Source organism: Vipera berus, assembly GCF_964194415.1.
Source record: "Vipera berus genome assembly, chromosome: 8".
Lineage (NCBI taxonomy): Eukaryota > Metazoa > Chordata > Lepidosauria > Squamata > Viperidae > Vipera > Vipera berus.
In genome coordinates, this window is record NC_138211.1 from 24,574,406 (window position 1) to 24,601,896 (window position 27,491).

Consider the following 27,491-nt stretch of genomic DNA (forward strand, 5'->3'; position numbering starts at 1 on the left):
TCGGGGGTTTCCATTGGCTTCCCCCGGAGACTGGAGCGGCCTTCCCCCAGGATGCTGCTCCGAGGGCAGAAGCGGCCCTCCCGAGATGCGAGGCTGCTGGGCGTGGGGGGGCTGCGAAGCGCCACGTGCCTCTCCCGGAGGAGCGAGAGCCGGACTCGGTCTCCCGTGGTGCTTCGCGCGCCCCGGCCCGGCCAATGAGAGGCTTCGTTACAGAAGGATTTCGCGAGCCGTTTGTAAGAAGCCATCGCGGAGGCCGCTCGCCACCTTTCCTCGCCGGCCGCCGGCCTGGGACGCTGGGCGGGGAGCCGCCAGGTAAAGGTGACGCGGAGGGACCCGGGACGGGGGCAGGAAATGACGACGCGCGGTCTTCTGGCGGTCCCGGGTTGCCAGGGAGAGCGGCGGTAGCGGGTGACGTCGCAACGGCTTCCGGGTGTCTGGACTCCATCTCCCAGGACTCTCGGCAGGGACGATGCTCACGAGGGCATTCTGGGAGCTGAAGTCCACCCATTTTATAATAACCTAGCAGGAGAATGGCTGAACTCGGGTCACGGCCAGCCAGGAACGCGCGCCGGCCCGGATACGAAGCGCGGAGCTCGAGGCGTCCCGGTTTGGTGCTACGGGGCTTCCCGAAGGGCTTGGCACGGACCCGCCTTCCCGTCGCCTAGGTCCGCATTTGCCAGCCGTGGCCGCTTCCAGGCCGGGAAACTCCAACTCCCAGAATCCTCGTCGGTGGCCGCCCCGGCTGTGGGGTTGTGGGAGTTGAAGTCCGCTCGGCTGGAAAGTGCTGCGGCTGGCACTCGGGCCGAGACGAGCTAGGCATCTCCCCCTGGAGAGATCGCCCTTCAGACGCTGCAGTTTTCGTCGGGAACGGATCCCTCCCAAGCAGAATGACCCGGAGCATAAAGATCACAGGGCTGGAAGGGACCTCGGGGGCTTCTAGTAGCCCAAGGCAGGAGGCCAGGAGCCACGCTGTCTGCTCTTTTTCTTCCCCAGTGATGGGGGGCCCGCAGCTTCTGCACGAGGGAAGTTTCTCTCAATGTCATTTCTCCTGGAAAGTGAAGGGCCAATATTTTCTTCTGTCAGATGAAACGGGTTCTCATTAAGTGACACCAGATGCTTGTTAAAATAAGTCTGCTGTATTTTCTACTTAAAGTACTGTATTCAATATTTTAGAAGTCTCATATAGTAACAAAGATGGAGGGAAACTTGGAGGTCTTCTAGTCCAACCCTGCTCAAGTATTGGAAAATTGCTATCATATCCCCTCAGTCCTTCTCTTTGCTAGATTAAAAATACCTAATTTCTGTGTTGTTCATCATTCGTTTTAGCTTCCCATCCCCTAATCATCTTTGTTGCTCTTCTCTGCAATCTTTCCAGAGCCTCAACATCTTTTTTGTATTGCATTGTGGTAACCAGAACTAGACATAGTATTCCAAGTGTGGTCTTAGTGCAATACAAAACAGTACTAACACCTCATATAATCTTGATTCTGTCCCTCTGTAAATGCAGCCTAGAACTGCTTTGGCCTTTTTGGCAGCTGCCGCACATGGCTGGCTCAATATTTAAGTGGTTGTCCAAGATCCCTCCCTATTTACTGCTGTTGAGCCAGTTACTTCCTAGTCTGGATCTGTGCATTTGATTTTTCCTACCTGACTTGTTTCCACTGAATTGCATCTTTTTGGATAGGCTCAGTGCTTAAGACTGTCAAAATCCTTCTGGATCTTGAGCTTGCCTTCTAAAGTGTTGCCTATTCTCCCCAGTTTGGTATCAAATTTTGGGAATTCCCTTTCTACCCCCTCATTTAAACTATGAAGATGTTGAAGAGTACTGGTCTAAGACAGATTCTTGGGGTACCCCATTGCATGCTTCTGTCCATGTGGATGTAGTTCCATTGAGGACAACACATTGAGTTTAGTTAGTCAGCCAGTTATGCATCTATCTGCTGGTGATGCTGTCCTGTTTTTCTATCTTGCCATGCATAGCGATAGCACTTAGTCTGATATACCGCTTCATGCTGTTTTACAGCACTCTCTAAGTCAGACGTGTCAAACACAAGGCCCGCAGACCGAGTCCTGCCCGCGAAGGGCCCAGATTTGGCTCCCGGGGCTGTTCCAGAAATGGCAAGGGACCGGCCCCTGCTACCCCAGCCCCAGCCCTGGCCCACCCCAACCCAGCTGGATGCCCTCCTGGTGCATGCACAAAACAACAAGCGCTCGGGAGCTGGTGGTACACCCCATTCCGCCCCTCCCGGCCTCACCCCGCCCCTCCCGGCCTCATCCCGGCCATGCCCTGCTTTATTGGGTTTCTCCTCGTCTGGTCTGCTTTGCCAGGCTTCGCCTCACCACGCTCCACTTTGCTGGGCCAGGCACCAAAGCGCCGCTGAAAACAGTGGAGTCTGTGTGCATAGCTGCCTTGCCCGCTTCAGCCCTGCTCTCCACAGTGCGCTACAGCTGATCCAAGGTGGCCGGCCAGACACCGAAGCGCGCTGAAAAGAGCAGAGTCTGTGTATGTGCCTGCTACACGCTCATCCGTCAGGCAATAATAGATGGAAACTAATTAAGAAGAAAACCAGCCTAGAACGAAGGACTTGTGAAAAAAAACTAATCAGTGAAAAGGCTTGGAGGCTTTTAAGAAGAGTTTGGATATTCCATTGTCTGGAGTGGTATGGGTCTCCTGCTCGAGCAGGGGGTTGGACTAGAAGACCTCAAAGGTCTCTTCCAACTCTGTTATTCTTTGGGAGAAGCGCTGCCAACCTCTCTCCCGCCTGGTCCCTTCCTGGGCACAGAGAGAGGGAAGGAGGGAACGAAGGAGGGGAGGAAAACAGGAAGGAAGGAAGGATATGGGAATGAAAAGGAGGGAGGGAGGGAAGGGAGGGAGGGAGATTGGAATGAGAGGGAGGGAGGGTCTGAGGGAAGTCCTGCCTTAGCACTTGGCCACCAGCAGCCCTGCTGCCCTTTCGCCATCCCCTGGTGGTCTCACATCCTATTCCTGAGGTTGTTTTGGTTACAAAGCTGGGTCTCCTCGCATGGGCCTTCCTCGGACCCATGCACTTTGCCCTCCTGCACCCACCACGAGCAACCTGGCCAAGGAGGGTGAGCACAGCAGCAGTAGCCTTGAGGAGGTAAGTGCAGCTGGATGCCCTCTTGGGGAAGTGGGGCTGGGCTGGGGTGGGCTGCAGGGTCCCTGAACTCGAGGGCTGGGCGCTTGACCTCTACTACCCAGAGCTCTGGGCAGCCTGTGCCACCGTCCGGGGAGCCCCCGCACGGCCCAAGAGGAACAGTGAGGGTCCTCCAGTGGACCGTGCCCCGGCGCTTGTCCCAGTGCCACCCTCCTCCGCCGGAGACCCTTGTATCCGCCCCAGTCCTGTCCAGGCCCACACAGGCGCTCCTGACGCGAACAATGTTGAGCTGGCCAAGCCCACCCCAGACATGCCCACCCAGTAGGCCACACCCACCCAGCCCCCTTAGGGCAACCACAATGCTGATGCGGCCCTCAATGAAGTTGAGTTTACTCTAAGTGGTTTACAGAATCAGCTTATTGCCCTCCAGCACATTTCAGAAGCCCCCCCCCCTTCCTCCTCTTCCTATTCTTTGGCAATTGGCATGTATGATGCTGTGTGCAGATAAATGGGGGTTCTTTTAAAAAAACATTGATTTTTTAATACAATTCAAAAGTACTTATTCAACAAACGTGTTGTTTGAGTTTATCATTCACTAATACAGATTGAATTCCTAATCCCTTATTCTTTTCTCCAGCTGATAAAATAAGTCCCAGGTTTGAAAGTATTCTGTTTCTTCTTTTCCTTTCAACCTCAGAGTAAGTCTGTCCATTTCTGCACAGTCTAGTATTTTTTAAATTATTTCTTCCTCTGGTGGTATTTCTTCATTTTTCCAATATTGTGCGAATATGATGCTGCTGTTATCACGTGTAAAATCAAGTATATACTTTGTCAAGCTTTTCTGACATTATACCTAATAGAAAATGATCAAGTTTAAAATCTATATGTTTCCCCAACATCTTTGCTAGCCGAGTATGTATTTTTGTCCAATATCTCTTCGCTTTAGCACATGTATATCATACTTGGTAATAGGTACCTGACTTGTGATTAGATTTCTAACATCTATATGACATATTTTTAAACATTTTTGCTAGTCTTGCTGGTGGCAAGTACCATCTATAAAACATTTTATATGTTTTTTGTAAGAGGTTGAAATTGTCAATTTATAATTTCTTTCCCACAAGTTTTGCCATTTCTCTAAGTCTATATTGTATTCAAAATTCTTTGCCCATGTTATCATTGTTTTTTACTTGTTCATTTTCCATTTTCAAATTCAATAAAGTTATACATTTTCTTAATTAGTTTCTCATCAGAGGTTAATATATCTGATCAAATGTCTGCTCTTTATAAAATTTGTACAATTTAACATCTTTATGATATCTCACTTGCATTTGTAAATATGCCCACCATGATAGATCAGTACCCTGATTTTCCGTCTCTTGTTTAGATTGTAAATTACCTTCAGAGTTTAGAATATATTTATATGTCCATATTTTCTCAAGACTGACTAAATTTGGATGTACAAATGTTTCCATTGTTGAAAGCCATCCTGAAATTTTCAAGTATATTTTATATTTTATTTTTTCCCATGTTAGTAATAATGCATTTCTAATACAGTGGTTTTGAAAATATTTATGAATTTTATTTTTCCCATACCGTAAGAAAGCGTGCCAAACGAGTTGTAAGTCATGTCCCTCCAAATACAACAAACTTTTATTTCTAAGAGTGATCCATTCTTTTACCCATGTTTTATTTTTTTTTATTTTTATTTTAATTCCATTTATATCCCGCCCTTCTCCGAAGACTCAGGGCGGCTTACAAACTTAGCAGTAGCCTTCATTCTATCTATATGCCTGCTTATTAGGGCTTTCACACACCCCAAGCAGCATTATTACAAAGTCAGCTTATTGCCCCCAACAATCTGGGTCCTCATGTTAGTACTGATGCTTGATAATATAAAACCCACTCAGGCCAAAACATTTTCCTTAGCGTCTTGTAACATTTTCAATTTAATTCTAGCTTTCTTTCCTTGCCAAATAAATTTTAAAATTAGAGAATTTTAAGTCTTCAAAAAGAATATTCTCCAGTTTTATAGGTATCATTTGAAATAAAAACAATATTTTTGGTAATGTATACATTTTCGCTGTAGCAATTCTTCCTAACATCAACAGTTGCAAGTTTTTCCAAGTCAAGTTTTATTTGATTCAGTAATTTCATATGGTTACCTTCGTTTATCATTGAACATCTTACTGTCAAGCATATTCCCAAGTATTTAACCTTTTTGACTATTTATAATTCTATTTTTTCTGACATTTGTTTTTTTGTTGTTGTTTTATCTATAAGATTTTTAACTATCACTTTGGTTTTTTCTGTTTATCTTCAGTCCTGCTATCTCTCCAAACTGTTCTATCTTTTCCAATAATTTAGGAATCATCTCTAAAGGTTCCTCTAGGTCTAGGATGAATACCAAGTCATCTGCAAATGCTTGCAATTTATAAGTTTCACCTTTTATTTCTAGTCCTTTAATTTCTGGGTCTTGTCTGATATTTCTATTTAAAACTTCCAACAATGGAGATAGTGGACATCCTTGTCTTGTGCCTTTTCTTATGTCAAAATTCTCTGTATACAATCACTTTTGCTGTTTGTTTGTGATATATTGTTTTAATCATATTTATAAAATTTTGTCCAAAGTCCATTGTTTTTAGTTGTTGAGTCATAAATTACCAGGAAATGTTATCAAATGCCTTTTGAGCATCTATAAATACTAATGCCAATTGTTTCCCTGGATGCATTTCATAGTATTCCAATATGTCCATTATAACTTTTAAATTATTTTTTATTTGTCTCTTTGGTAGAAATCCATTTTGATCTGGATGTATAAATTCAGTTAGAAATCTTTTCAGTCTCCACTATTATTGAAGATTTTGTAGTCTACATTTAGTAATCAGTCTGTAATTTTTTTATCTGTGTCAGATCAGAGTCCTCTTTTGGTATCCAGGTAATATCTGCTTCTGTCCACGTGTTTGGGAGTTTAGCCTCCAACAAAAGTTCATTACACGCATCTTTCAACAGTGCACTTAATATATCTTGTAGACATTTGTACAACTCTGGCGGGAGCCCATCTGGTCCCAGAGTTTTATCATCTTTTTATCTTCTTATAGCCTCTGTCAGTTCCGTCATTGTTATTTTCTCATTTAACATGGTTTTAAAGTTTTCTGGAATTTGTGATAAATTATTTTTTTCCATATATTGAATCATTTTCTCCCATGAAATTTCTTCTATATCATAGTTTCTCGTAATATTCTTTAATTATCTTTTTATTGCTTCATTTTTAAATTGTGGACAGCCTTTTTCATCTACTAAGTTGTTTATCATTTTTTTTCTCCTGTTTTTTACGTTTGTAAGCTACCCATCTTTCTGGTTTATTTGCATTTTCAAAAAAAGTTTTGTTTTGTTCTTTTAATTTGCTGGGCCAATTTTTCTGATTCTATTAAATTTATGTTTTATTGTTTCCATTGTCTCTTCAGTATTTTCTTTTGTGGATTTATTTGCAGTTCTAATTCTAATTTTTAAAATTCTTCCCTTAACAGTGTATATTGTTGTCTTTTTTCTTTGTTTTTTCTTTTTTTTTCTAAAATATGCTTTGCTGTATCCCATACATTTTGTAATCTTGTATCTTCTTTTTTATTATTTTTTTTAAAAAGCTCCATTTCTTTTGTTGCTAATTCTATAAATTATTTCTCTTTTAATATGGATTGGTTCAAGGTCCATCTTAATTTTTTTTGTATTCCTTTCCATGTCATTTTTACAGGATTATGGTCTGCCCAAGTGCCTAATTCTGTTTCAATCTCCTGCATATTAGTTCTTAATTCAGCCATCATCCAAATCATGTCTATTCTGGACCAAGATTTATGACTGTTCGAGTAGAATGTATATTGTAGTTTTTCTGGATTAGTTTCTCTCCAAATATCTTGTACACCAATTTCCTCTATCGTTAAAAAAAAGTCTTAGGTAATATTTTTCTTCCTCGTTTTCCTCTTTTGCTACTTTTATAACCTAATGTCCTGTCTACTATTGCATTAAAATCCCCTACTAGGCAAATGTTTTGATATTCCAGTTCTGATATTTTTCTGTGAAGATTTTGATAAAATTTTCTTGTTTATTGTTTGGTGCATATATTACTACCAAAAGTACCTGTTTTTGATGTGAAAATATTTCTACCATCACCATTCTTCCTTCTTTATCTGAATAAATCATTTTAGAATCTATTGTCTCTTTGACGTATACAGCTGCTCCTCTTTTTTGTCGTGCTGGTGCATAGCAGAGTTTCCCAATTTTTGGGTATTCCAAAAGTTTATAGTATTTGTTTTATATGTGTCTCTTGCAGACAAATTATATCAATATTTAATTTCTGCTTTTTTTTTAAAGATTCTGTTCCTTTTTGATGGGGAATTCAGTCCATTTATATTCACTGGAAAAAAATCTGTTTTCCTCCTCCTCCTTTTCCTGTTCTTTGACAATTGGCCTGTATGATGCTGTGTGCAGATAAATGGGGATTCTTATAATGATGTGTTTAAATGAAAATTCAGTGGCCACATGTAGATGAGAAACTGGCCTGTCGACCTCCTCTTATTTTCTCCCCGTGAGGGAAGGCCGCCTTCTCCTTCAGCTGCGCCAGTTGCAGAGCCTTGGAAGGAGGGATCGGGACACAGGCTAGCCCCTCTCGGCATGGCTGCAGCAGCCCCTTCGGAAGCGCTTCCTGGCCGCCACCGCTGGGCCAAAGGAGGAAGGGAAGGGGCTGCCCATGCCTCCCTTCCGCCCCTGAGAGCGCCGGCCGGGAATGGCTTCCGATGGGGCTGCCCGAGCCAAGAAAAGGAGGCAGCTACTTTCACTCCTCCCTTCCACCCCCAGCGCCCTTTTACTTGTCCAGGGTGGTTGAAGCCTCATCACTATTTTATGTGCATCCTGTGTAGGTTGCCTGTACAAAGGATCACACTGCCACGGCTTTCATTGTGACACACGCACACCCCGGTGACCACCTCTGGCAACTTTTCAACCCCAAACTTTCTGCTGATTTGGCTGCTCTGCAAGGCTTCAGTGGGCAAGAAGGAATCCTTTTGCTCAAGGAGTCAGACACTCATTTTGCACTTAAAAACGCCCTACAAAAGCTGATGGGGTTCATCCTGCCCACTCCAATTGCTTGATGCCATTGCTGGGCCCAGTTTCACACTTGCAGCTTCCTTCAACGTGGAAATCAGCCACAAAAACACACACTCACACCGCACTAGATAGCCCTAATCTTGCACCAAAACTAGCTGAGGTTTTGATCCTCCCTTTACAAAAGTCTGCTCAGCTTTTGGCACTGACTCCTCTTCAGGGCTGCTCTAAACTAAGGAGGAGAGGCTTCCTTCTCTCCTCTTTCCCGTGTCAGGGAGTGGATCCTGCTGGTTGGAGAACCCGAGAGGGCCTGCCTGAGGCTTCAGAGCAACAGTGGCTTCATTGTGACAGCCCCACACGGGCACTCTGTATTCTCACCAGAATCCTGAAGAGGATTCCTGACATTCCACCCTGTCCCTTGCAGGTCTGGGACTGGCTCAGGGTGGCTGCTCACAGACACTCCTCCTCCGCTCAGTGTTGAGCCACTTGGTGAACCACACTCTCCAGGCAATGGTGGGTCATCAGATGATGGGGAAGCGGGGGGGGGGGCTATGTTTTCAGCTTCTTGTTGCTTTAGATATTGGGTTTCACTTTCTGCAACTCAGCTCAGCCAGCTCCTCTGAAGAATAACTGTGCAGAAATGTCGTTCTCTCCATTTTAGCAGATGGCACACTAAGGAGTTGGTCAGCACTGCCCAACAAGAACTTTTTTTTGTTCTTCTGGTTACAAGGGTAGAGGGAAGAAGGCTGAGCTGAGTGTGCTTGGGCTAGTTTTGTAAACCAACTCTCTTCCATGCTGTTTGTGCCAGAAGACTCAGTCTCGGCAGCAAGTGGGGGTGTGAGTGCAAGAGGCTTGCAGGCAAACTTTCTGTTCTTCCATTGAAGAAGGCCAAGTGTCTGAGGCCATCTCAGGTGCTGAGTGTGGCGATTAGATCTGGCTGATGGCTTGTAAACTCTTTAGGAAATTATCCTATGCAAACCATGGTAAACTGAAGTAGTGGGAAAGGCCTCTGTTCTGTCACTGTCTTTAGGATGGGGATCAAACTGCCAGCCCACGGGCCAGACGCATCACATGGAAGCCGCGCCCACCCCACTGCTGGCAATGGCATGACGTTGCATGATGTCACGTGACGTCGTGAGTTTGACATGTCTGCTTTAGGATAATTCCCCAGTTGGTTGTACTTTTTGTTTATTGCCTTACAGTCCTCCTTAGATCTCCCACTTTTGGCACCAGGATTGCTCTCTGAATTTCATAGAATCATACAATAATAGAGTTGGAAGGGACCTTGGAGGTCTTCTAGTCCAACCCCTTGCTCAGTCAGAAAACCCTATACCATTCCAGACAAGTGGCTATCCAATCCCTTCTTAAAAGCCTCCAGTGAGGAAGCACCCATGACATCTGGAGGCAAGTTGTTCCACTGGTTAATTGTTCTAACAGTCAGGAAGTTTCGCCTTAGTTCTAGGTTGCTTCTCTCCTTGATTAGTTCCCATCCATTGCTTCTTGTCCTACCTTCAGGTGCTTTGGAAATGCCCCCCACACATACACACATCGTCTTTGTAGGAGCTCCTCAAATATTGGAACATGTCTATCTTGTCTGCCCTAGTCCTTTGTAAAGGTAAAGGTTCCCCCGCACATTTTATTTATTTATTTATTTATTAGTTTTTATAAACCGCCCTTCTCCCGAGGGACTCGGGGCGGTGTACAGAGGAAGGAAGGTATACAGATGAACAATAAAAATAATAAAAAACAATAGTGAAAACAAACTGGGTCCCCAATTAACGCTATCATGCCAGGCCGGACTGCTGGAACAAGAAAGTTTTTAAGTCGCGTGCTAGTCGTTTCTGACTCTAGGGGCTCATCTCCGTTTCAAAGCCGAAGAGCCAGCGCTTGTACGAGGACGTCTCCATGGTCATGTGGCCGGCATGACTAGACGCCAAAGGCGCACGGAGCTCTGTTACCTTCCCACCGTAGTGGTCCCTATTTTTCTACTTGCATTTTTACGTGCTTTCGAACTGCTAGGTTGGCAGAAGCTGGGACGAGTAATGCGCTTACTCTGTTACACGGCACTCAGGATTCGACCTGCCAAACTGCCGACCTTCTGATCAACAAGCTCAGTGTCCTAACCCACTGAGCCACCGCGTCCTATTTACTAGAAGACAATTCCTGCAATCGTTTTTCATACGTTTTAGCCTCCAGGCCCCTAATCATTCTTGTTACTCTTCTCTGAACCCTTTCTGGAGCCTCAACAACTTTTTTTTATTGTAGTGACCAGAACTAGATGCAGCATTCAAGGTGTGGCCTTACTAAAGCTTTGTAAAACAATAGTAGAACTTCACAAAGATCTTGATTCTGTCCCTCTATTAATGCAGCCTAGGATTGCATTGGCTTTTATTGGCTGCTGCCACACACTGCTGGCTCATATTTAAGTGACTGTCCACTCGGACTCCAAGATCCCCCTCACAGTTACTTGCTTTAAGCCAAGTTTCCCCTAGTCTGCACCTATGCAGTTGATTTTTTTTGCCTAAGTGTAAAACTTTACTTTTATTTATGTTGAATTTGTTAGATAAGGCCCAATGTTCAAGTTTGTCAAGATCTTTTTGGATCTTGAACTTGGCTTCTGGAATGTTGGCTGTCTCTACCAGCTTAGTGTCGTCTACAAATTTGATCCCTTTCAAGTCCCTCGTCTTGATCGTTTATGGGCCTAAAACGGAACCTTGCAGTAGTTCACTGCTTACTTCCGTCCATGTGGATGTAGTTCCATTAAGGACTCCCTGTTGAGTATGATTTGTCAGCCAGTTGCAAGCCCATCTGGTGGTAGTGTTGTTTATCCCACATTTTTCTACCTTGCCAAGAAACAGATTGTGGTCTACTTTATCAAATCCTTTACTGAAATCTATGACCACAGCATTTCGCTGGCCCACTAATTTCTCCAGTCTGTTTCTGGTGCTTTTCTCAGACAAGAATCAGGGATGGTAAATATTCCCAGGGAAACAGCTTAAACCCATCCCAGAAGTGCCCCAGGACCTGGCCAGGGCTTTTCTAGCAAATCAAACTTTCCCACTCCTCTTTCGCCCAGGTTCTCTGAAGCATGGAATCCAGCTCCCTGAGGACTAAAGTCCCGGCTTTCTTATCAGACCTGGGGAAAGCGACCTTGAGAGGCATCAGGAAATGCCCCCGGTGTGGCACCTACAACGGCACTCGCGGGCTGAGCTGCAAAAACAAGACCTGTGGCACCGTCTTCCGCTACGGCTCACGGAAGCCGGCCAGCATTGATGCCATCAAGATCATTACCGGCTCAGACCTCCAGATCTACTCGGTGCGGCAGAGGGACAGGGGCCCCGAATATCGGTGCTTTGTGGAGCTGGGCGTCTCGGAGACCACCATCCAGACCGTGGACGGGGCCATCCTCACCCAGCTCAGCTCTGGGCGCTGCTACCTCCCGGCCTGTCTGAAGGCAGCAACCCAAGGGGTGGTGGAAAACCAGTGCCAGCACCTGAAGCTTGCTGTGAGCTGCCAGGCAGAGGCCACCCCCTTGACCCTGAAAAGCTCCGTCTTGAACTCGATGCAGGCCTCGCCCCAGACCAAGCAGACCCTCTGGGAGCTGGCCACCCAGCCCTCGGGGCCCCTGGTACAAAGAATCACTAAGAACGTGCTGGTGGTCAAGTGCAAGGCCGGCCCAAAGCACAGCTTGGGCTATCTCCACATCACTTTTGCTCCCAGGTCTGGCCACAAGCACCTAGCGGGGCCCCGCTTTTTCTGCCCCTGCCAGTCCTTGAAGGCCAGCAAGGCTGGCCCTGCCACGGAAGAGGGCAGCCAGAAATGCATCCATTTCTTTGCCTGCATCTGTGCCTTTGCCAGCGACGAGGCTTTAGCCCAGGAGTTTGCGGATTTCCTCAGCGATGAGCCTGGCGGTGGGTATGCACAGAGGACGGAGCAGCCATTGGGGGGTGGGGGAGGAGACCTGCCCCCTCTTGGCCTCCTGAGCTTCAGCACTGACGAATGGGCAGCAGAATGGCCCGGGCAGGCCTGGCCGTCGGTGGGTGGCGGGACCAAAAGCCGTCACTCAGGCCGGTCCCTGGCTACGGTGCCGTGGCTGGTCGCCAGGCTCTTCCAAGAGACGGGGAGGCTCCTAAGCGGCCCTTTTTCTTTCTTTCCCAATTGCAGGCTTGCAATCCCCGGCAAGCGCTCCGCTTGCTCGCCAGCCAGAATCGCCTCTGACCTCGGGAGACTCTGTGGCCTCCAAAGCGAAGCGCAAGAAGAAGGACGAAGGGCCGGGTAAGAAGCTTCAATGTTGGCTCATTGTCTGGGCGGACCTGGGTTCCATGTTGACAAGCTAGAACAGGAGTTTCTGAACCCATGAAGACGCGTGGAGTTCTACTGGGGAATTCTGGGAATCGACCCACCTTAACATTGTTAAGACCTGTGATGCAGTCTAGAAACTCCATGCTAGAAAATGTGGATGAGAGCTCCTTTTTTATTTGTCCTCGGTCCTTATTTCACTCACAAAGTACTATGAAATATGAAATTGCAATTATTCAAGAAATACAGGCAGTCCTCAACTTACCACCCAAAATTTCTTTTGCTAAGCAAGACGATTGTTAAGGAGGTTTAGCCCCTTTCTTGCCATAGTTCTTAAGTGAATTACTGCAGTTGTTAAGTTCGTAAGAAGGTTGTTAAATAAGTCCAGCTTTCCCCATGGACTTTGCTTGTCAGGAGGTTGCAAAAGGGGATCACGTGACCCTGTGACAGTCACAAATAGGAGTCAGTTGCCAGGCGTCTGAATTTTGATCATGTGGCCCTGGGGATGCTGCAACAGTTCTAAGTGTGAAAAATGGTTGTGACACATTTTTCATTACCGTTGTAACTTTGAATGGTCACTAAACGAACAGTTGTAAGTTGAGGACTACCAGTAGTTATTTAAGGTACAGCATGACAGAATAGCATCAAAGTTATGGAGATTGCTAACACAAAAATATAGTCCTGAGCTCTAACTACAAGAACTCTTGCTATTAAAACTGTCAACGGGTGATCAAAAGAAGCATGGGGGGGGGGGCTGGCTCTCAGTCTGCTTTCCTCCTCGTGTGCCCCGTAACACCCAGGAGGAGGGCAGGGGGAATGCACACGGACTGTAAGGGCGACCAAGTGGCGGAGGAAGGCTGTGAATCCAGGAGTTGGGTGCAGTTATTTTTTCAGGACTGTTGTAACTTAATAAACCTTTATTATCAAAGTACAACATGTGTACATTGAGATTAGCTGAGCCTCCCCCCCCCCCGTGCTCTCTCCCCCCGACACACAGTGACAACAAACCCTCCATCCTGCCACACCATGTGAACCAACTACACCACACACCGGCCTCCCAAGTCAATTCTGCATAAGTTCACAGAGATTATATCCCATTTAAAAGCCTAACAGCCCACGGATAAAAGCTACTTTTCAGCCTGTTGGTACAGCTGGCTATATTCCTATATCTCCTCAAAGGATGGTAGGAGAGTAAAGAGATACCGTCCAGGGTGTGAGTCATCCCTGAGAATCTTCCTCACTCTTCCAAGGCAACGAGCCCTGGCGATGTCATCCAGTGGTGTCAGGGGACAGCCCACAATGTCTTGTGCTGTGCTCACTACCCTCTGTAATACTTTCCTGTCCACGGCTATCAGACCAGCATACCAAACCACAATACCATACGAGAGGACGCTCTCTATAGTAGACGGGTAAAAGAGGGTCATTAGCCTGAACAAGCAGTCAGTAAGTGAGGTCTGCCTTACCTCCTAACTATAGTTGGATGTTTAGTTTGGCCAAAGAAGTGGAAGAGAGAGAAGAAATCTCATACAGACATAATCAGTGAGTCCTGAAAAGAAAGAAGGAAAATCCCTGTTAGGTCAGAGCTCCAGATCTGTCCTGAATAGCCCCAGGATAGCATTTCTTTCCTAATGGAGGAGTCTGGGAGCCCCTGTCCCCCTCCCCAACCAATTTTATTGAAAGAGATTAATCTGTGGTGAGTTGCAGCTCAGTTCATCAGATGCATTCATGAATATTCATGATTCATGTATAGATTTTTATCTACTTACAATAAAGTTAATTAGTTGGAGAAAGGGCTATCAAACTCCAGATTTTTTTAGATTGATATACCTCTGCTCCAACATCCTACATACAACTGTTGCCTGATAGCTTTAGTTCCAGCGATAATTTTGCCTCCTTATAAGTCATACCTAGATTATAAAACATACAGTAGCTGTAGAATCCACCACCAGATTGTAACTGGCATACAAACCATACTCAGTGAGTAATCCTTAATGGAACTGCATCTACATGGAGGGAACTAAGCAGTGGGATACCCCAGGGTTCTGCCTTAGGCCAAGTAGTCTTCATAAACAATTTATATGTGTGAATAGAAGGGGAACTCATTAAATTTACAGACAACACTAAACTGGTAAGAATAGCCAACACCCCAGAAGACAGGGTCAAGATCCAGATGGATCTTGACAGACTTGAACACTAGGCCCTATCTGACAAAATAAAATTAAAGTGTGAGAAAAGTAAGGTTTTACGCTTAGGCAGGGAAAACCAAATGTAGAGGTATAGAATAGGTAGGACCTGGCTCAATAGCAGCAACTGTGAGAGGGATCTTAGAATCCTAGTGATCAATCATTTAAATACGAGGCAGCAGCCACCAAAAAAGCCAATGCAATCCTTGGCTGCATTAAGACAGGAATAGAATCAATATCATGTTAAGTGTTAGTACTGCTTTATAAGACCACACTTAAAATATTGCATCCAGTTTTGAGGTATGCCAGGATAGAAGGATGTTGCAAGAGCATTCAGCTGCGGTGATCTCTCACTCCTTGATGCCAAAGAAACTTGTGGGACCCCTTGGGTGTGAAAGTTCTCTGGTGAATAAGGGTGAGGCATATCAGGATAGAATGATGTTGCAAGAACGTTCGGCTGTGGTGTAGTCCCTAAGGCTTGTGCTGGCTGTCGATTCAACCGTTGTTTATTGCTGGAATTGTTGTTGTCATTGGCAGTAGGTGATGCAGTTTGAAGTGTTGGTGCACCTGTGTTGTGGTGTTGAAGAGGTGCAGGCTTTTGCAGTTCTGGGGTCTCTGTGTGGTGAGTCAGGACAGCGTTGTTCGTGGGAAGTACAGAAGACGGCTCTGCATCATTGCAAACATTATGCTTTAGCACATATTGACTGGTGCGTTCCATCGGATCTTCCACTTCTATTGGGATGGAACAATCTACATCGGTGCTTTCCTGCATTGCCTGTTCATAGACCTTCAGCTTTGCTCGGGCAGCTGCTTCTTCCCTTTCCACTCACAGAATCTTTAATTTAGATTGTGACTCTGCTTGGCGGGCTTTCTCCTCTGCTTGGCGGGCTTTGCTCTGATTGCTCTGAGCTTCTATTTCAGCTTCCTTTCTGGCAAAGGAAACATGCACTTTCTTTGCCTCTACAAGTGCCCAGGCCTCTACTAGCTTGTCACTCAATGTTGAAGCTCTGGAACGAGAGGATCTAGCAGAGCGTACTGTGACTTTAGTTAATGTGGATCTATGAGATCTGGTCTGCAGTTCAGCAATACGGATTTCTGCCTTATTCTTTGCATCTTGCACTAGGGAATCTCTTTGCTGGTTTAGTTCATCAATCGTGGTTAGCTCTGCTGAGGAATCATCTACATTAGAGTCATTCAAAAAACCTGTGTATTTTGCAGACAGCCGCTGGTAACATTCATAAGCTGCAGATAGGCGATTTATAGAGCCTCTTAATTCAGCAGGATTATCATTAAGGCTCATCAAATTTGACATGCAGTGTGCAGTTCTGTCCCATAGGTCTGACAGATTACTGGAAAATTCACCTTTAGTTGCCTCATAGTTTTCCCTGAGTTTCTGGGTTGGTCTTATTGTACGCACACTCAGCACACTCGGCTCCCTGTATATCTGTGTGGCCAGAAGCCTGAGGCATCTGCTTTGATTCAACGCTAAAAGAGCATTCTGAGTCTTTTCTAGACATTTTTCAAGTTTTGCCAAAAAAAAAGGTACTGTCTCTTTAAGCAGACGAACTGTAGCTTAGATAGGGTTTAAACAAGGTTTGATGTACAACAGTTTTCAGCTTTGCAGATAGTATAAGTGTTTTAGTTTGGCCACCAGGGGTTGCTGCCGCTTGGAATTAGGGCTGTCTGTGCCTCCGCATACCATTCATTAATTCCGAAGGGAGGGGAAGAGACTAGCAGTGGCTTCCTTCCACCAAATGCCTGGTTTCCATGACAATTTATGGTTTTATTGCTCTTTTATTGCCTACTTTATGGCTGAGCCAGAGAGGAAGGATTTGCAAACTAACAAACCTTTCTCCTTTTTGAGTAAAATTCAGCTTTAAACACAAATTGGGTTTGCAACAGAGGATGATATCTCTGATCTTCCCAGTCAAATTTGGGGGAAAGACAGTTTCCCTTTGGAGAAGACAGGGAAATTTTGGTCCTGCATTTGATTTCACAAAGGCTTAGAGATTGCAAATAAACAGTCTCTCTTTGCAATAAGGAACATTTGTAAACATTCAAAGTAGATCTGAGCAGAAACCCATTTGCATTTCAAAGTCTCTCCAAATTACCTTAAGACTCTGGCTAGAAATTCAGTGGCAAAAGAGGCAGTAAGATTTTAACAGGTCTTTTGGCTGGTCTCCTCAGGAAAACAGGAAGAGACAATAGTTCACACAAGCACAAATCCTAGAAGCACGACTCTGCCTCTTGCAGAATCAGCTGGAGAATGGCGAATTAAATCATCTCCTTTTTTATTGCAGGCAGGCAAGGAATTCAAACTGTCTTTTGACTATACTGGATCGGACTGTCGTTTAATGATTTTTTCCCTTGCTAAGACCACTGTGCTGGCCCGTATAAGCGGATTCTATCATTGATAACAGTCTTTGCCAGATAGCAGAACTCATGAAAGTATCTTTTATCATCCAGAAATACCTTTATTTGCATGCAGAGAAGAGTACAGCAGTCAAAGTGAGGTAGATGAGAAACGCACAATATTTCCAAGGTCAAAAGACAGTAACGACTCACAGTGTCTGCACGTGTATCTGCCGGTTATGGAGGAGGAGAGTCCCCAGGGAGAAGAAGGAGGAAGTCCGTCCCAGAAAGGGGGAGGGGTAAAGGCACGGAGTCAAGAGGGAGAGGAAATATGTCATAGGGTAGGAGTTGGCTGACCAAATTAGCATGCTGTAATTTCCCCAAAACAGCCACGTGGTGGCAGCACACCTAAAGTAATGCAAGGTCACGTGAGATCAGTGGGGCGAGATCTCACGCTACCGATCTTGCGTGATCTCATGGTACTTTAGGCCTCTGTTCTCTGCAACAGAGAACAGAACCGAAGCCGGGGGACGCTTCTGTGTGTTTCTGCAGGCTGGGTCAGGGCTCCAGAGGCCTTTTCCAGGCCCGATTGGGCCGCAGGGGGATCATGGTAGTGTTCCCCGGCCTCACATCTGGGCGGCAGTGGCCTGGAAAAGGCCTCCGCAGCCTGGATAGAGCTGCATGGGGTGCACAAAAGTCTTCCCTGACCTTAGATTCGGGATGCGTGGAAGCATTCCAAGGCCTCAGATCCGGGCGGCAGCAGGAACTGCGCCAGAGGGGAGATGGATCTTTTCCAGGTGTGTCCGGCGCAGCAGGAAGGGAGGGGGAAGCATGAGGACCCAGATTGTTGGGAGCTATAAGCTGACTTTGTAATAATGCCGCTTGGGGGCCCCCCCCGAAAGCCCTAATAAGCAGGCATATACATAGAATGAAGGCTATTGCTAAGCACATTGATTTGTGCTTTAAATTGTAAGCCGCCCTGAGTCTTCGGAGAAGGGCGGGATATAAATGAGATTAAAATAAAAATAAAATAAATAAATGAGCATGAGGTATCTTAGTGGGTCAGGGACGCCTTGGAGGCCTGTTCCATCACTAGCCCCCCCCCCCATGGCCTTCCCCACCCTGAGATAGCTCATGTTCGCTTAACGAGCTGCATGCATTTTAACGAGCAACAGAGTGATCTCGTACCTCAAACGAGATTCACTCTACGATTTACGAGTGGAATGGGCAGGCTCCATTACACTCGTAACTCGAGGACTACCTGTATAAAAAAGATGTTGAGACTTTGGAACCAGTGCAGAGAAGAGCAAGAAAGATGATTAGGGGGCTGGAGGCTAAAACATCTGTAGAATGCTTGCAGGAATTGAGTATGTCTAGTCTAGTGAAAAGGACTAGGGGAGACATGATAGGCATGTTCCAATATTTCAGTGCCTGCCACAAAGAAAAGGGGGTCAACTTATTTTCCAAAGGACCAGAAGGCAAGACAAGAAACAATGGATGGAAACTAGTCAAGGAGAGAAGCAACTTAGAACTAAGGAGAAATTTCTGACAGAACAATTAGCCAGTGGAATGGCTCCCCTCCAGAAATTGTGGGTGCTCCATCATTGGAGGCTTTTAAGAAGAGATTGTATAACTATTTGTCTGAAATGTTCTGGGTTTCCTGCTTGAGTAGGGGGTTGGACTAAAAGACCTCCAAGGTTCCTTCCAATTCTGTTATTCTGGAAGAGACTTGATCTATGAACAAGTCTGAATTAGAAAAGCTTAAACTTAAACACGTGTTCCAGTTGTTCATCTTGCTTAGAACCCCTTGTTGTCATTCTTGCTTTGTTTTTTTGTTCTCTTGAATGAAGGCACTTTTGCCAGGTGACATCAAAGCCCATGAGTTTCTTGCAATCACGTCTGAGTTTTAAAAAGGGATCACCTTCATTCTCATAAATGCAGAGTACAATTCTCTCCCTTTGCCATTTCTGGAGAAGGTGCTCTCTAGGAACATCCTTTGTGTCATGATTGTTCCACAGTCAGAAAGGTTGTCCATTCTGAAGGCATTCAATTTGGCCTTTTAGGCATGCAGGCCGGCAGCCCCCTCTTGTCTCAAGATCTGGCAAACAGCTCCTTGCAGAAAAATGGACTGAAGAAGGCATCCGTTGCATCGCTGAAAAGGCAAAGTGAGTTCATTCCCTTCCAGACTACAAGGCTGCAGAGCCCCCTCCCCCAACAACCCCCCCCCCAAGCCTAGGCAAGGCTATTTGGAAGGCCCGTCACTTGGGCTGAGATTAGGGAGACCGTCAGTTGTGAACTTAAACATGAGCCAGCAGGTTTATTTAGCTTTAAAATGTCCCTGGCAAGGAACAGAACAGCCAGAGCTAAGCCTGCTTTCAGGGCCTGTCTGCATGGTGTTCCTAGTGAAATAGATTTCTGTGGGTTGGTGGTATGTGGAACGTGAGGGAGTCTACCTCCCACCAGCCTTTGAGGCCCCAGAACGGAACAGTAGAGACTAGCGGCTTGGTCAAACTCCCAGTCTTTTTCATGTAGGTTTTAGTTATCTGAAAATGCAACAATCCAATTCCTGGTAGAAGGTTTGACCCCCTAGAACAGGGGTAGGCAACCTTGGCTCTTTTATGACTCGTGGACTTTAACTCCCAGAATTCCTGAGCCAGCCATGCTGAGGGGAAAGGGAGAGGTTTCCAAGCTGAGCCATGCTGGCTCAGGAATTCTGGGAGTTGAAGTCCACAAGTCATAAAAGAGCCAAGGTTGCCTACCCCTGCCCTAGAACAAGATCTGGCCAAGTCAGTCTGGCAGGTCCCAGTAAGGACGCATCTGATCCCGTATTGCCTCTTGGTAGTCAGAAGACTTTGGAATGCCACCTAGGTGTAGTTGTGAAAGCGCTGGGTTAGAAACCAAGAAACCCAAGTTTGAGTCCTGCATTAGGCACAAAATTCATCTGAGTGGCTTTGCACCAGCGCACGTCTCTCAACTCAGCCCATCTCACAGGGTGGTGGTTGTGAGGAAAGTATGAGGCAGGAGCATTATGAACCTATTCTGCCTTCAGCTGACCAAAAATAAAGAGCAGGGATAAAAATCTAGTCAATCAATCCATAAAATGCAGCCTGGAAGACCCTTTCAGACACAAAATGTAGCTGGAGGGGGGGCTTTCTGCCCTCCCTTGCAAGCGCCTGTTTCTTTGCAACAGGATGCAGTCTGGGGGCCGGAATGGGGAGGGGGCCACAAGCACTCCGAGCGAGGCTGCAACTTGCCTCCCTTTCGCTTAGCTGGCGGTCAGGTGCTGGAGGAGTCGCAGGTGGCCTTGTCCTTCCTGGAGTGGCTGGCCAGCGCCACGGAGCGGATCCACCAAGCCATGCACTACCAGTTTGACGGTGAGTCCTTCCTGCCAGCCACACCGGCCTCCCCTTGCCCCCTGGAAGGTAGCTTAGCAGAGGAGGACGGTCAGAATGGAGGAAAACCAAGCCCTTCTCCTGGGGCAACCAGAGGTTGCTCACAGCAGCCGGGCACCGTCTTGGCTGCCAGCTGCCTCTGGGGAGGGCCCCATTTGGATTGCTGCTCCCAAAGGCCCCCTGGACGTCGTAACTGGCCCAGAAAGCAGCAGGGGCAGCGATGGACAGGTGTCTCTAGCCTAGCTCACCTTACATCCCTGTTGGGGTAGCTGCACTTCCGGGTGCAATTTGAGATGCCGCTTCTTACCTGTATAACTTTCCTATATGGCACAGACCAGGTGGCATCTTTGCAGGATGACCTCTCCCTAAGGACACATCAGACAGGGTGGGCCCACTCCTACTTCCTTCCCTTAAAAATGTTGCCATCTCACGGGTGCTCAGAAGGGTGCGTCTTCCGTGGCAGCCCCTGCCCTGGGGTGGGAAAACCTTGGGAGGCGAGCTGGAGACAGGCTGCCCGGGCAATGGTCAGAGAAGAGAGGTCAGAGCCCGGGTCTGCGTAACGAGCAGAGAAAGGAAGAAACCTCCCTTACTGTAAAAAAAGTTGCAAAAGAGACGGTGGGAATTTGTACTAGCAGCCTTACAAGGTTCATGTCAGCCTTTCCAGATGGACCAGGCAGGAACTCCCGACCAGATAAGCTAATTCTATTTTATTGTAATGTGACTTCAGCAGAATCTTGCAAGTCTGTTGGTCTCTTGCTCTGCTCCTCACAAGCTCTCCTGTTTGGCTGTTTCCTAGGCAGCCTGTCTTTCCCAGCCCACCCCCCCGCCCCTGCGTGGTCTTTCCCACATACCTTACACCTGTGGAAGCCCTTCCTCCAGAGGTTTGGCCCGGCCCGCCCTTTGAGCCTGCCAAAAAGTGCTCGGCCCCCGGGGGGGCACATGGGAAGCTTTAGCTGTGGTGCCAGGCCTTTGGGGTTTAACGATTTGACTCTAGAGAGATGCTGTTTTACTTTTGGGTGTCAGTGTCTCAGTTTGATTCAAGATGGGTGGCTATATAAACTTTTCAATGTTAATTAAATTTCCTATCTATAACTTAGTGGGAGAGTGTGGGTAGGAAATCGTAGGAAAAGTCTAGGATTCAGAGGCAGTTTCTGGTGACTGAAGAGCACTTCGAGGTGCCCCCTAGCTCAGGGCTGTGAGCCCCCCCCATTTGCACCCCTTTACCTGCTCACTAACTGCAGTCCTGCCCTGCAGCACAAATCTTTAAAGGGAAGGCAGGGAAGAGCCCAGTGTTTCGGCTCTGCTATTTTGCCAGTTGCTCCCTCCTTTCCCCTTCAGGCCTTTTCCCTGGCAGAGAGGGTGGGAAGCTCACGGCAGCTGTCCCTTGTTTCCCAGGCCCAGAAAGACTGGGGGGGGGGGGCTTGTGGCCAGGGGCGTCTCAGCCCTCTTCTCAGCGGGGAAGGGTCTTGCACAGCCTTTCCCAGGCTGGTGGGCCACTGGTGCTTTGGGCCTATAGTGACCAGCCTGGCAGAGGTTTGGGGGGTCCCAAACGTTCTGGGAAGTTCTGTTGGCCCCTCCAGACTGGGAAACGTCTGCCATGTGGGTAAAGCTGCAGTGAAGAAACTTGCAAGTCTGAATGCGCTCTCCCTCCCTCCCTTTATCCCTGTGAGAACGGGGTGGTGGTGGTGTTTGCCTGAGACATTTTCTCACGTGACTTTCTCAAACTGGGGCTCAGGCCTCTCTTCTCTGACCGTCCCTCAAGACCATTTTCCTTCCTCTCCTGTCTGTAGGCTGTTTACGCTGTTTGTCAGTGGGGTGCTTTTAGTCATCCTGGACGTCTCCGCTCTTTGTTGTTGCTGTTTCAGTTTATGTTCTGTCTGAATCCCGAGACTTTCCAGCCCCAGTTTCTGAGAGGCCCTTAATCACCGCCTGCTCCTCCTGCCTTTGCGTGTCTCCCCAGGCAAGCCGGATCCCCTCGTCTTCCACGTCCCGCAGGCCTTCTTCGAGGCTCTCCAGCAGCGGATCTGCCTTGGGAGCGCCAAGATGCGGCTTCCCAACTCCACGACAGGTGCTGGTCTTCAGAGCGTCTTTCCCCTCGCTGCCCCCTCCTTCCCTGGCCCTGCGCCCACAACAGCCTCTCCTGGGCCTGGGCACAAACCCAGCCAGCCTGAGGCCTCTGTCCATGGTTGCAGCTCTGCTTTACGGCTGGTGTCATTTGTGCAGAGGAGGTGGAGCCATTTTACTCTCCACCTTTGCTTCCTTGCTCCTTGCTGAGTCCCACCGCTGGGCAAGGAGCCACCTGCCCATGCAGAGCTGCAATGGCTGACTGTTCCCGGGTGTTGGCTCAGTCCACGAATTTTTTTTGGTGGGGGAGGGGGGTTGAAATTGCTGGGAGACGAAGCCGCCTTCCTTGCTTGACTGACAGAGAGCGGACACTGGGCTTGCGGCTGATGAGCATCCTCAATAAAGCTGCCTTTTCTGGGCAGCCCTGTCCCCCAAAAGTGCTCGGCACTTGATGTGACACAGGTGATAGTGCTCGTTTGAACCTGTGTTCCCCAATGGCTGCTTTTAAGACCAGGTTTGGTGTGTTTGCTGGCTGCTGTTTGGGGCTGATGGAAGAGGCTGCTCTGGCTGTTTCTGCAGAGACAGATGGGTGCCTGACTGGCAGGGAGAAAGCCCCTGGTGTGTGTGTGTGGGGGGGGGACAGTGGTTGCTGAAAGGGCCCAGGCCTTGGCTGCAGATGGCAATGTGTGGGGGCTCTCTTCCAAGGCCTCCCCCACTTCCTGTTGTACGAACCAGCCAGGTGCAAGCAGACCTGGCCTTGGCAGTTGCTGCTGCTGCTTCTGACTGGCATTCTCCTGGGCTTCCTGGAGCAGCAGAGGCAGCCACAGCCAGCAGGACCTCAGCCCAGCTTCAGCCCCAGCCCCAGCCCAGCTAGGCAGTTGTCATGCACTTCGCCCTTGTAGACAGGCCACAAGTTGCAGTTGATGTGAAATCTAGCAACCGGGAGCTTAGCAGGAGAGACGGGTCACCGATACTCCAGCCACTCTGTAAATCTCTAGGTTGTTGAGTTCTACTCCCATCCTGGTTTCAGCCTGTAAAATGCTTGGACTCAAGCTTCAGGATCTCTTAGGGCACATTTCCTTCCCTCCTTAGGATCCCGACTGGCCAATATGAACAGGATAGAAAGGGATGTCATACGTCATACTGGAATTCAAAATAATGCAAACACAAGCAATCGAACATAATTCAACCAATGCCTTAAACTTCAAAAGAGCTGACTTAGCAAACTCAGAGAGAACCTAAGAAACATTTCATGGACGAAAATCCTAAAGGGGAAAACAACCCAAGAAGCGTGGGAAACTCTGGAAAATGCTATCATAAAAGCCCAAACCAGCACAATACCACTGAAAAAGAGAAACAAGAAATTCAAGAAGAAACCAGCATGGCTGCACAAAGATCTCTCTGACAAACTGAAAGACAGAAAGGACAAGTACAATAAATGGAAAGAGGGGCACATAACTAAGGCCGATTATCAGCAGACAGCCAGAACATGCAAAGACGAAGTCAGGAAAGCAAAGGCTCAGAATGAATAAAGACTTGCAACAGAAATAAAGGATAATAAAAAAGTTTAAACATTAATAACAAGAAAAAGTCAAGGAAACTGTAGGTCCACTAAAGAGAGAAGATGGCAAGGAAGTAACGCAGTAGGGAGAAAGCAGAGCTGCTTAACTCACTTTGCATCAGTCTTCACACAAAAAGAAATTATAACACAACATACCAAAAACACTACTGCAAAAGACAAACTAGAAACAAAAATTAAAATAAGCAAGAAAATGGTAAGAAAACACCTATCCGACCTTGATGAATATAAATCACCGGGACCCTGACAGATGACATCCCAGAGTACTGAAGGAGCTGCCAGATGTTATCACAGAACATCATATCTTTCAAAAATCCTGGAACACCGGGGAAATACCTGAGGACTGGAAAGGGGCTGATGTGGTCCCCATCTTCAAGAAAGGGGAAAAAACAGACCCAGGAAACTACAGACCAATCAGTCTAACATCAATACTTGGGACGATCCTGGAAAAGATAATCAAAAAACAGGTCTGCAAACAACTAGAAGCAAACGAAGTTATAATTAGTAGTCAGCATGGGTGGTTAAAAACAGATCATGCCAAACCAATCTTATTTCATTCTTTGATAAAGTGACTAAATTAGTAGACCAGTGAAATGCTGTGGACATAGTATACTTAGATTTCAGTAAGGGATTCGACAAAGTAGACCACAATCTACTGCTTGGTAAGCTAGAAAAAGGCGGAATAGACAACATCACCACCATATGGATTTGTAGCTCGCTGACAAACTGTACTCAAGCGAGTAGTCCTCAATTGCACTACATCCACATGGAGAGAAGTAAGCAGTGGGGTACCACAAGGCTCCGTCTTAGGCCCGTTTCTCTTCAATATCTTCATAAATGACTTAGATGAGGGAATAGAAGGGAACTCACCAAATTTGCAGATGACACCAAACTGGCAGGAATAGCCAACACCCCAGAAGACAAGCTCAGGATCCAAAAAGATCTTGACAAACTGGAATATGGAGAAAAGCAAGGTTTTACATTTAGGCAGGAAAAATCAAAGGTACAAGTACAGATTGGGTGAGACCTGCCTCAAAAACAGCAACTGTGAGAGGGACCTTGGAGTCCTAGTGGACGATCACTTGACCATGAACCAGCCGTGTGCAGCAGCAGCCAAAAAAGCTAATACAATCCTGGGTTGTATAAACAGAGGCATAGAATCAAGAACACACAAAATATTAGTACCACTTTATAAAACCCTAGTGAGACCACACCTGGAAGACTGCAGCCAGTTTTGGTCACCATATTACAAAAAAGACGTTGAGAGTTTGGAAAAAGTTCAGAGAAGAGCAACTAAGTTGATCAAAGGCCTGGAGACTTAAAACACATGAAGAACCGCTGCAGGACTTGGGTTTGGCTAGTAGTCTAAAGAAAAGAAGAAATAGGGGTGACATGGTAGCAGTGTTCTAGTATTTGAGGGGCTGCCACAAAGAAGAGGGGGTCAAATTATTCTCCAAAGCGCCAGAGGGCAGGACCAGAAAGAACGGTTGGAAACTGATCAAGGAGAGAAGCAACCTGGAATTAAGGAGAAACTTCCTGACAGGACAATTAACCAGTGGAACAGCTTGCCACCAGAAATCGTGGGTTTTTAAAAAGAGACTAGACCAGGGGGGGTCAAACTGGCAATGTCACATGATGTGTCGCGACATATCGCAACTTTTTTCCATTGCCGGCAATGGGGTGGGTGCGATTTCGCCATGACGCAGCTGGCCCACAGGCTGGCAGTTTGACAGTCACTAATCTGAAATGGTACAGGTTCTCCTGCCCGAGCAGAGGGCTGGACTAGAAGACCTCCAAGGTCCCTTCCAGCTCCTATTCTATCCTATCCTATCCTATCCTATCCTTATTATGGATGCTGGACTCTCCCCCCCATGCAGCGTGGTCCAGAGGCATCCCTTTGCAAATTTAGGAGGTGGGCTACCTGTTGCAACACCTTCCCTCCACACATACTTCTGTTTTGACAAAAGAGGAATCCACTTTGCTTACACTGGCCTTTGGTAGGTCCTGTCTGATTTGGATGCAAGTTTATAATGACTAGACAGATGTTTTTATTTGGGATGTTTTGTATGCCTTTGCCCTGCTTTTATTTATGATGTATTATTGTTAATACTAAGTTTTTAATCTTACTAGCATAAAATGCCCAGAAATATATATGTGATTATACATCACCAATAATTTTTTTTGTTTCCAGCTTTCGTCCGCAAAGATGCCTTACCGCTGGGTACCTTTTCTAAATATACCTGGCACATCACCAACATCTTGCAGGTGAAGCAGATCTTTGACACTGTTGAGGTAAGGCCCGTTTCTCCTTCTGGCTTACAAGCTCTCCGTTTCTGAGCAGAGGAGGAGGAATCCGGCATGTTAGTTTAGAGAGGAACAACGGAAGTGGGTCTCTCCAACCACCTCTAGTTGCTCTAGACCAGGAAATTTAAAAAGCCTCATTTTCTTTGCTGGGACCTGCTTTCAACTTTCTAGATTTCCTCTGTTCCTGTTCCAGAACGAATGTTTCCTTCTGGGTTTTCTGGGGATCTCTGCTCTTCTGCTCATCCCCTCTCATTCCAGATGCCTCTGGAAATAACCCGCAGCTTCATCCAGAACCGGGATGGGACCTACGAGCCCTTCAGGTGCCCCAAAGTGGAGGTGGAGAGCATCGCTGAGACCTACGGACGCCTGGAGAAGCAGCCTGTTCTTCGCCCCCTGGAACTGAAAACCTTCTTGAAAGTTGGTGAGTTTGCACAGCGGGGGCCAGAAGAGCTGGCTTGTGGTGATCTGGGAAGTGGCTTCTCTCATTCTCCTCCTCTCAGGTAACACATCCCCGGATCAAAAGGAACCGACGCCTTTCATCATTGAGTGGATCCCGGACATCCTCCCCCAGTCCAAAATTGGTGAACTGAGGATCAAATTTGAGTACGGCCACTACAGGAACGGTCACCCTGCCGACTACCAGGAGCAGCGTCCTCCCCTGGATCAGGCCCTGGAGATCATGCCGCTCACCACCCTCACCTTCCCCTGAGCGCCTCGCCTCTCTTTGTGTGCACAGCTGCACAGGCCCCCGTCCTAGCCAGCCACTGGCCAGAATCTCATGCGGCCTTGCTGCCCAGCCCTGTTCTCAAGGAGCTTCTCACTTGGGCCTTTCTTGCAGACAGCCACCTCCCAGCCTCCTCAGGCAGTGGAATCAGTCCTCCCTGAATCCCCAGGCCGGCTGGCGGCTCCAGCACACCCAGAGGGACCCAGCTAACGTCTGTCCTTCCTGTCTCCCCGAGATGGCTGTTGTTCCAGCAGTTCAAAGGGCTGGGTGGCTGGATGCTACGATCTCTTTACTGGCATATTTTACAGTATATTTTTAAAATAAATTAAGGCCATGACGATGTTGTGAGATTAGTCATGCATATAAAAGAAAGTGAATCCA

At 47.1% G+C, this 27,491-nt stretch overlaps 1 protein-coding gene across 4 annotated transcripts; it reads left to right on the forward strand.

Moving 5' to 3' along the window:
- Positions 1-188: 188 nt before the first annotated feature.
- On the forward strand, positions 189-27,491 carry LOC308671620 (uncharacterized protein C2orf42 homolog). 4 transcript variants are annotated; one of them, XR_014027255.1, is made up of 9 exons: positions 189-312; positions 11,290-12,124; positions 12,378-12,488; positions 19,111-19,212; positions 20,317-20,421; positions 22,305-22,507; positions 26,274-26,374; positions 26,645-26,807; positions 26,887-26,945. XR_014027255.1 is itself a non-coding variant. In XM_081333957.1 (9 exons), the coding sequence occupies exons 2-9, from the start codon at positions 11,302-11,304 to the stop codon at positions 27,093-27,095; spliced, it is 1,722 nt and encodes a 573-aa protein (XP_081190083.1). In that variant the 5' UTR covers positions 192-312; positions 11,290-11,301; the 3' UTR covers positions 27,096-27,491. The 4 variants fall into 4 exon arrangements, 3 of the variants coding, with proteins under 3 accessions (XP_081190085.1, XP_081190083.1, XP_081190084.1); XM_081333957.1 differs by having other exon boundaries at positions 192-312; positions 22,400-22,507; positions 26,887-27,491; XM_081333958.1 differs by lacking the exon at positions 189-312 and adding an exon at positions 9,278-9,347 and having other exon boundaries at positions 22,400-22,507; positions 26,887-27,491.

Excerpts from the sequence above, each read along its gene's own strand:
- LOC308671620 (XM_081333957.1), top strand. The coding sequence starts at position 11,302 with ATGGAATCCAGCTCCCTGAGGACTAAAGTCCCGGCTTTCTTATCAGAC. Across the intron at positions 26,375-26,644 it reads AGATCTTTGACACTGTTGAG|ATGCCTCTGGAAATAACCCG; the intron begins GTAAGGCCCGTT and ends CTCTCATTCCAG. Across the intron at positions 26,808-26,886 it reads GAAAACCTTCTTGAAAGTTG|GTAACACATCCCCGGATCAA; the intron begins GTGAGTTTGCAC and ends TCCTCCTCTCAG.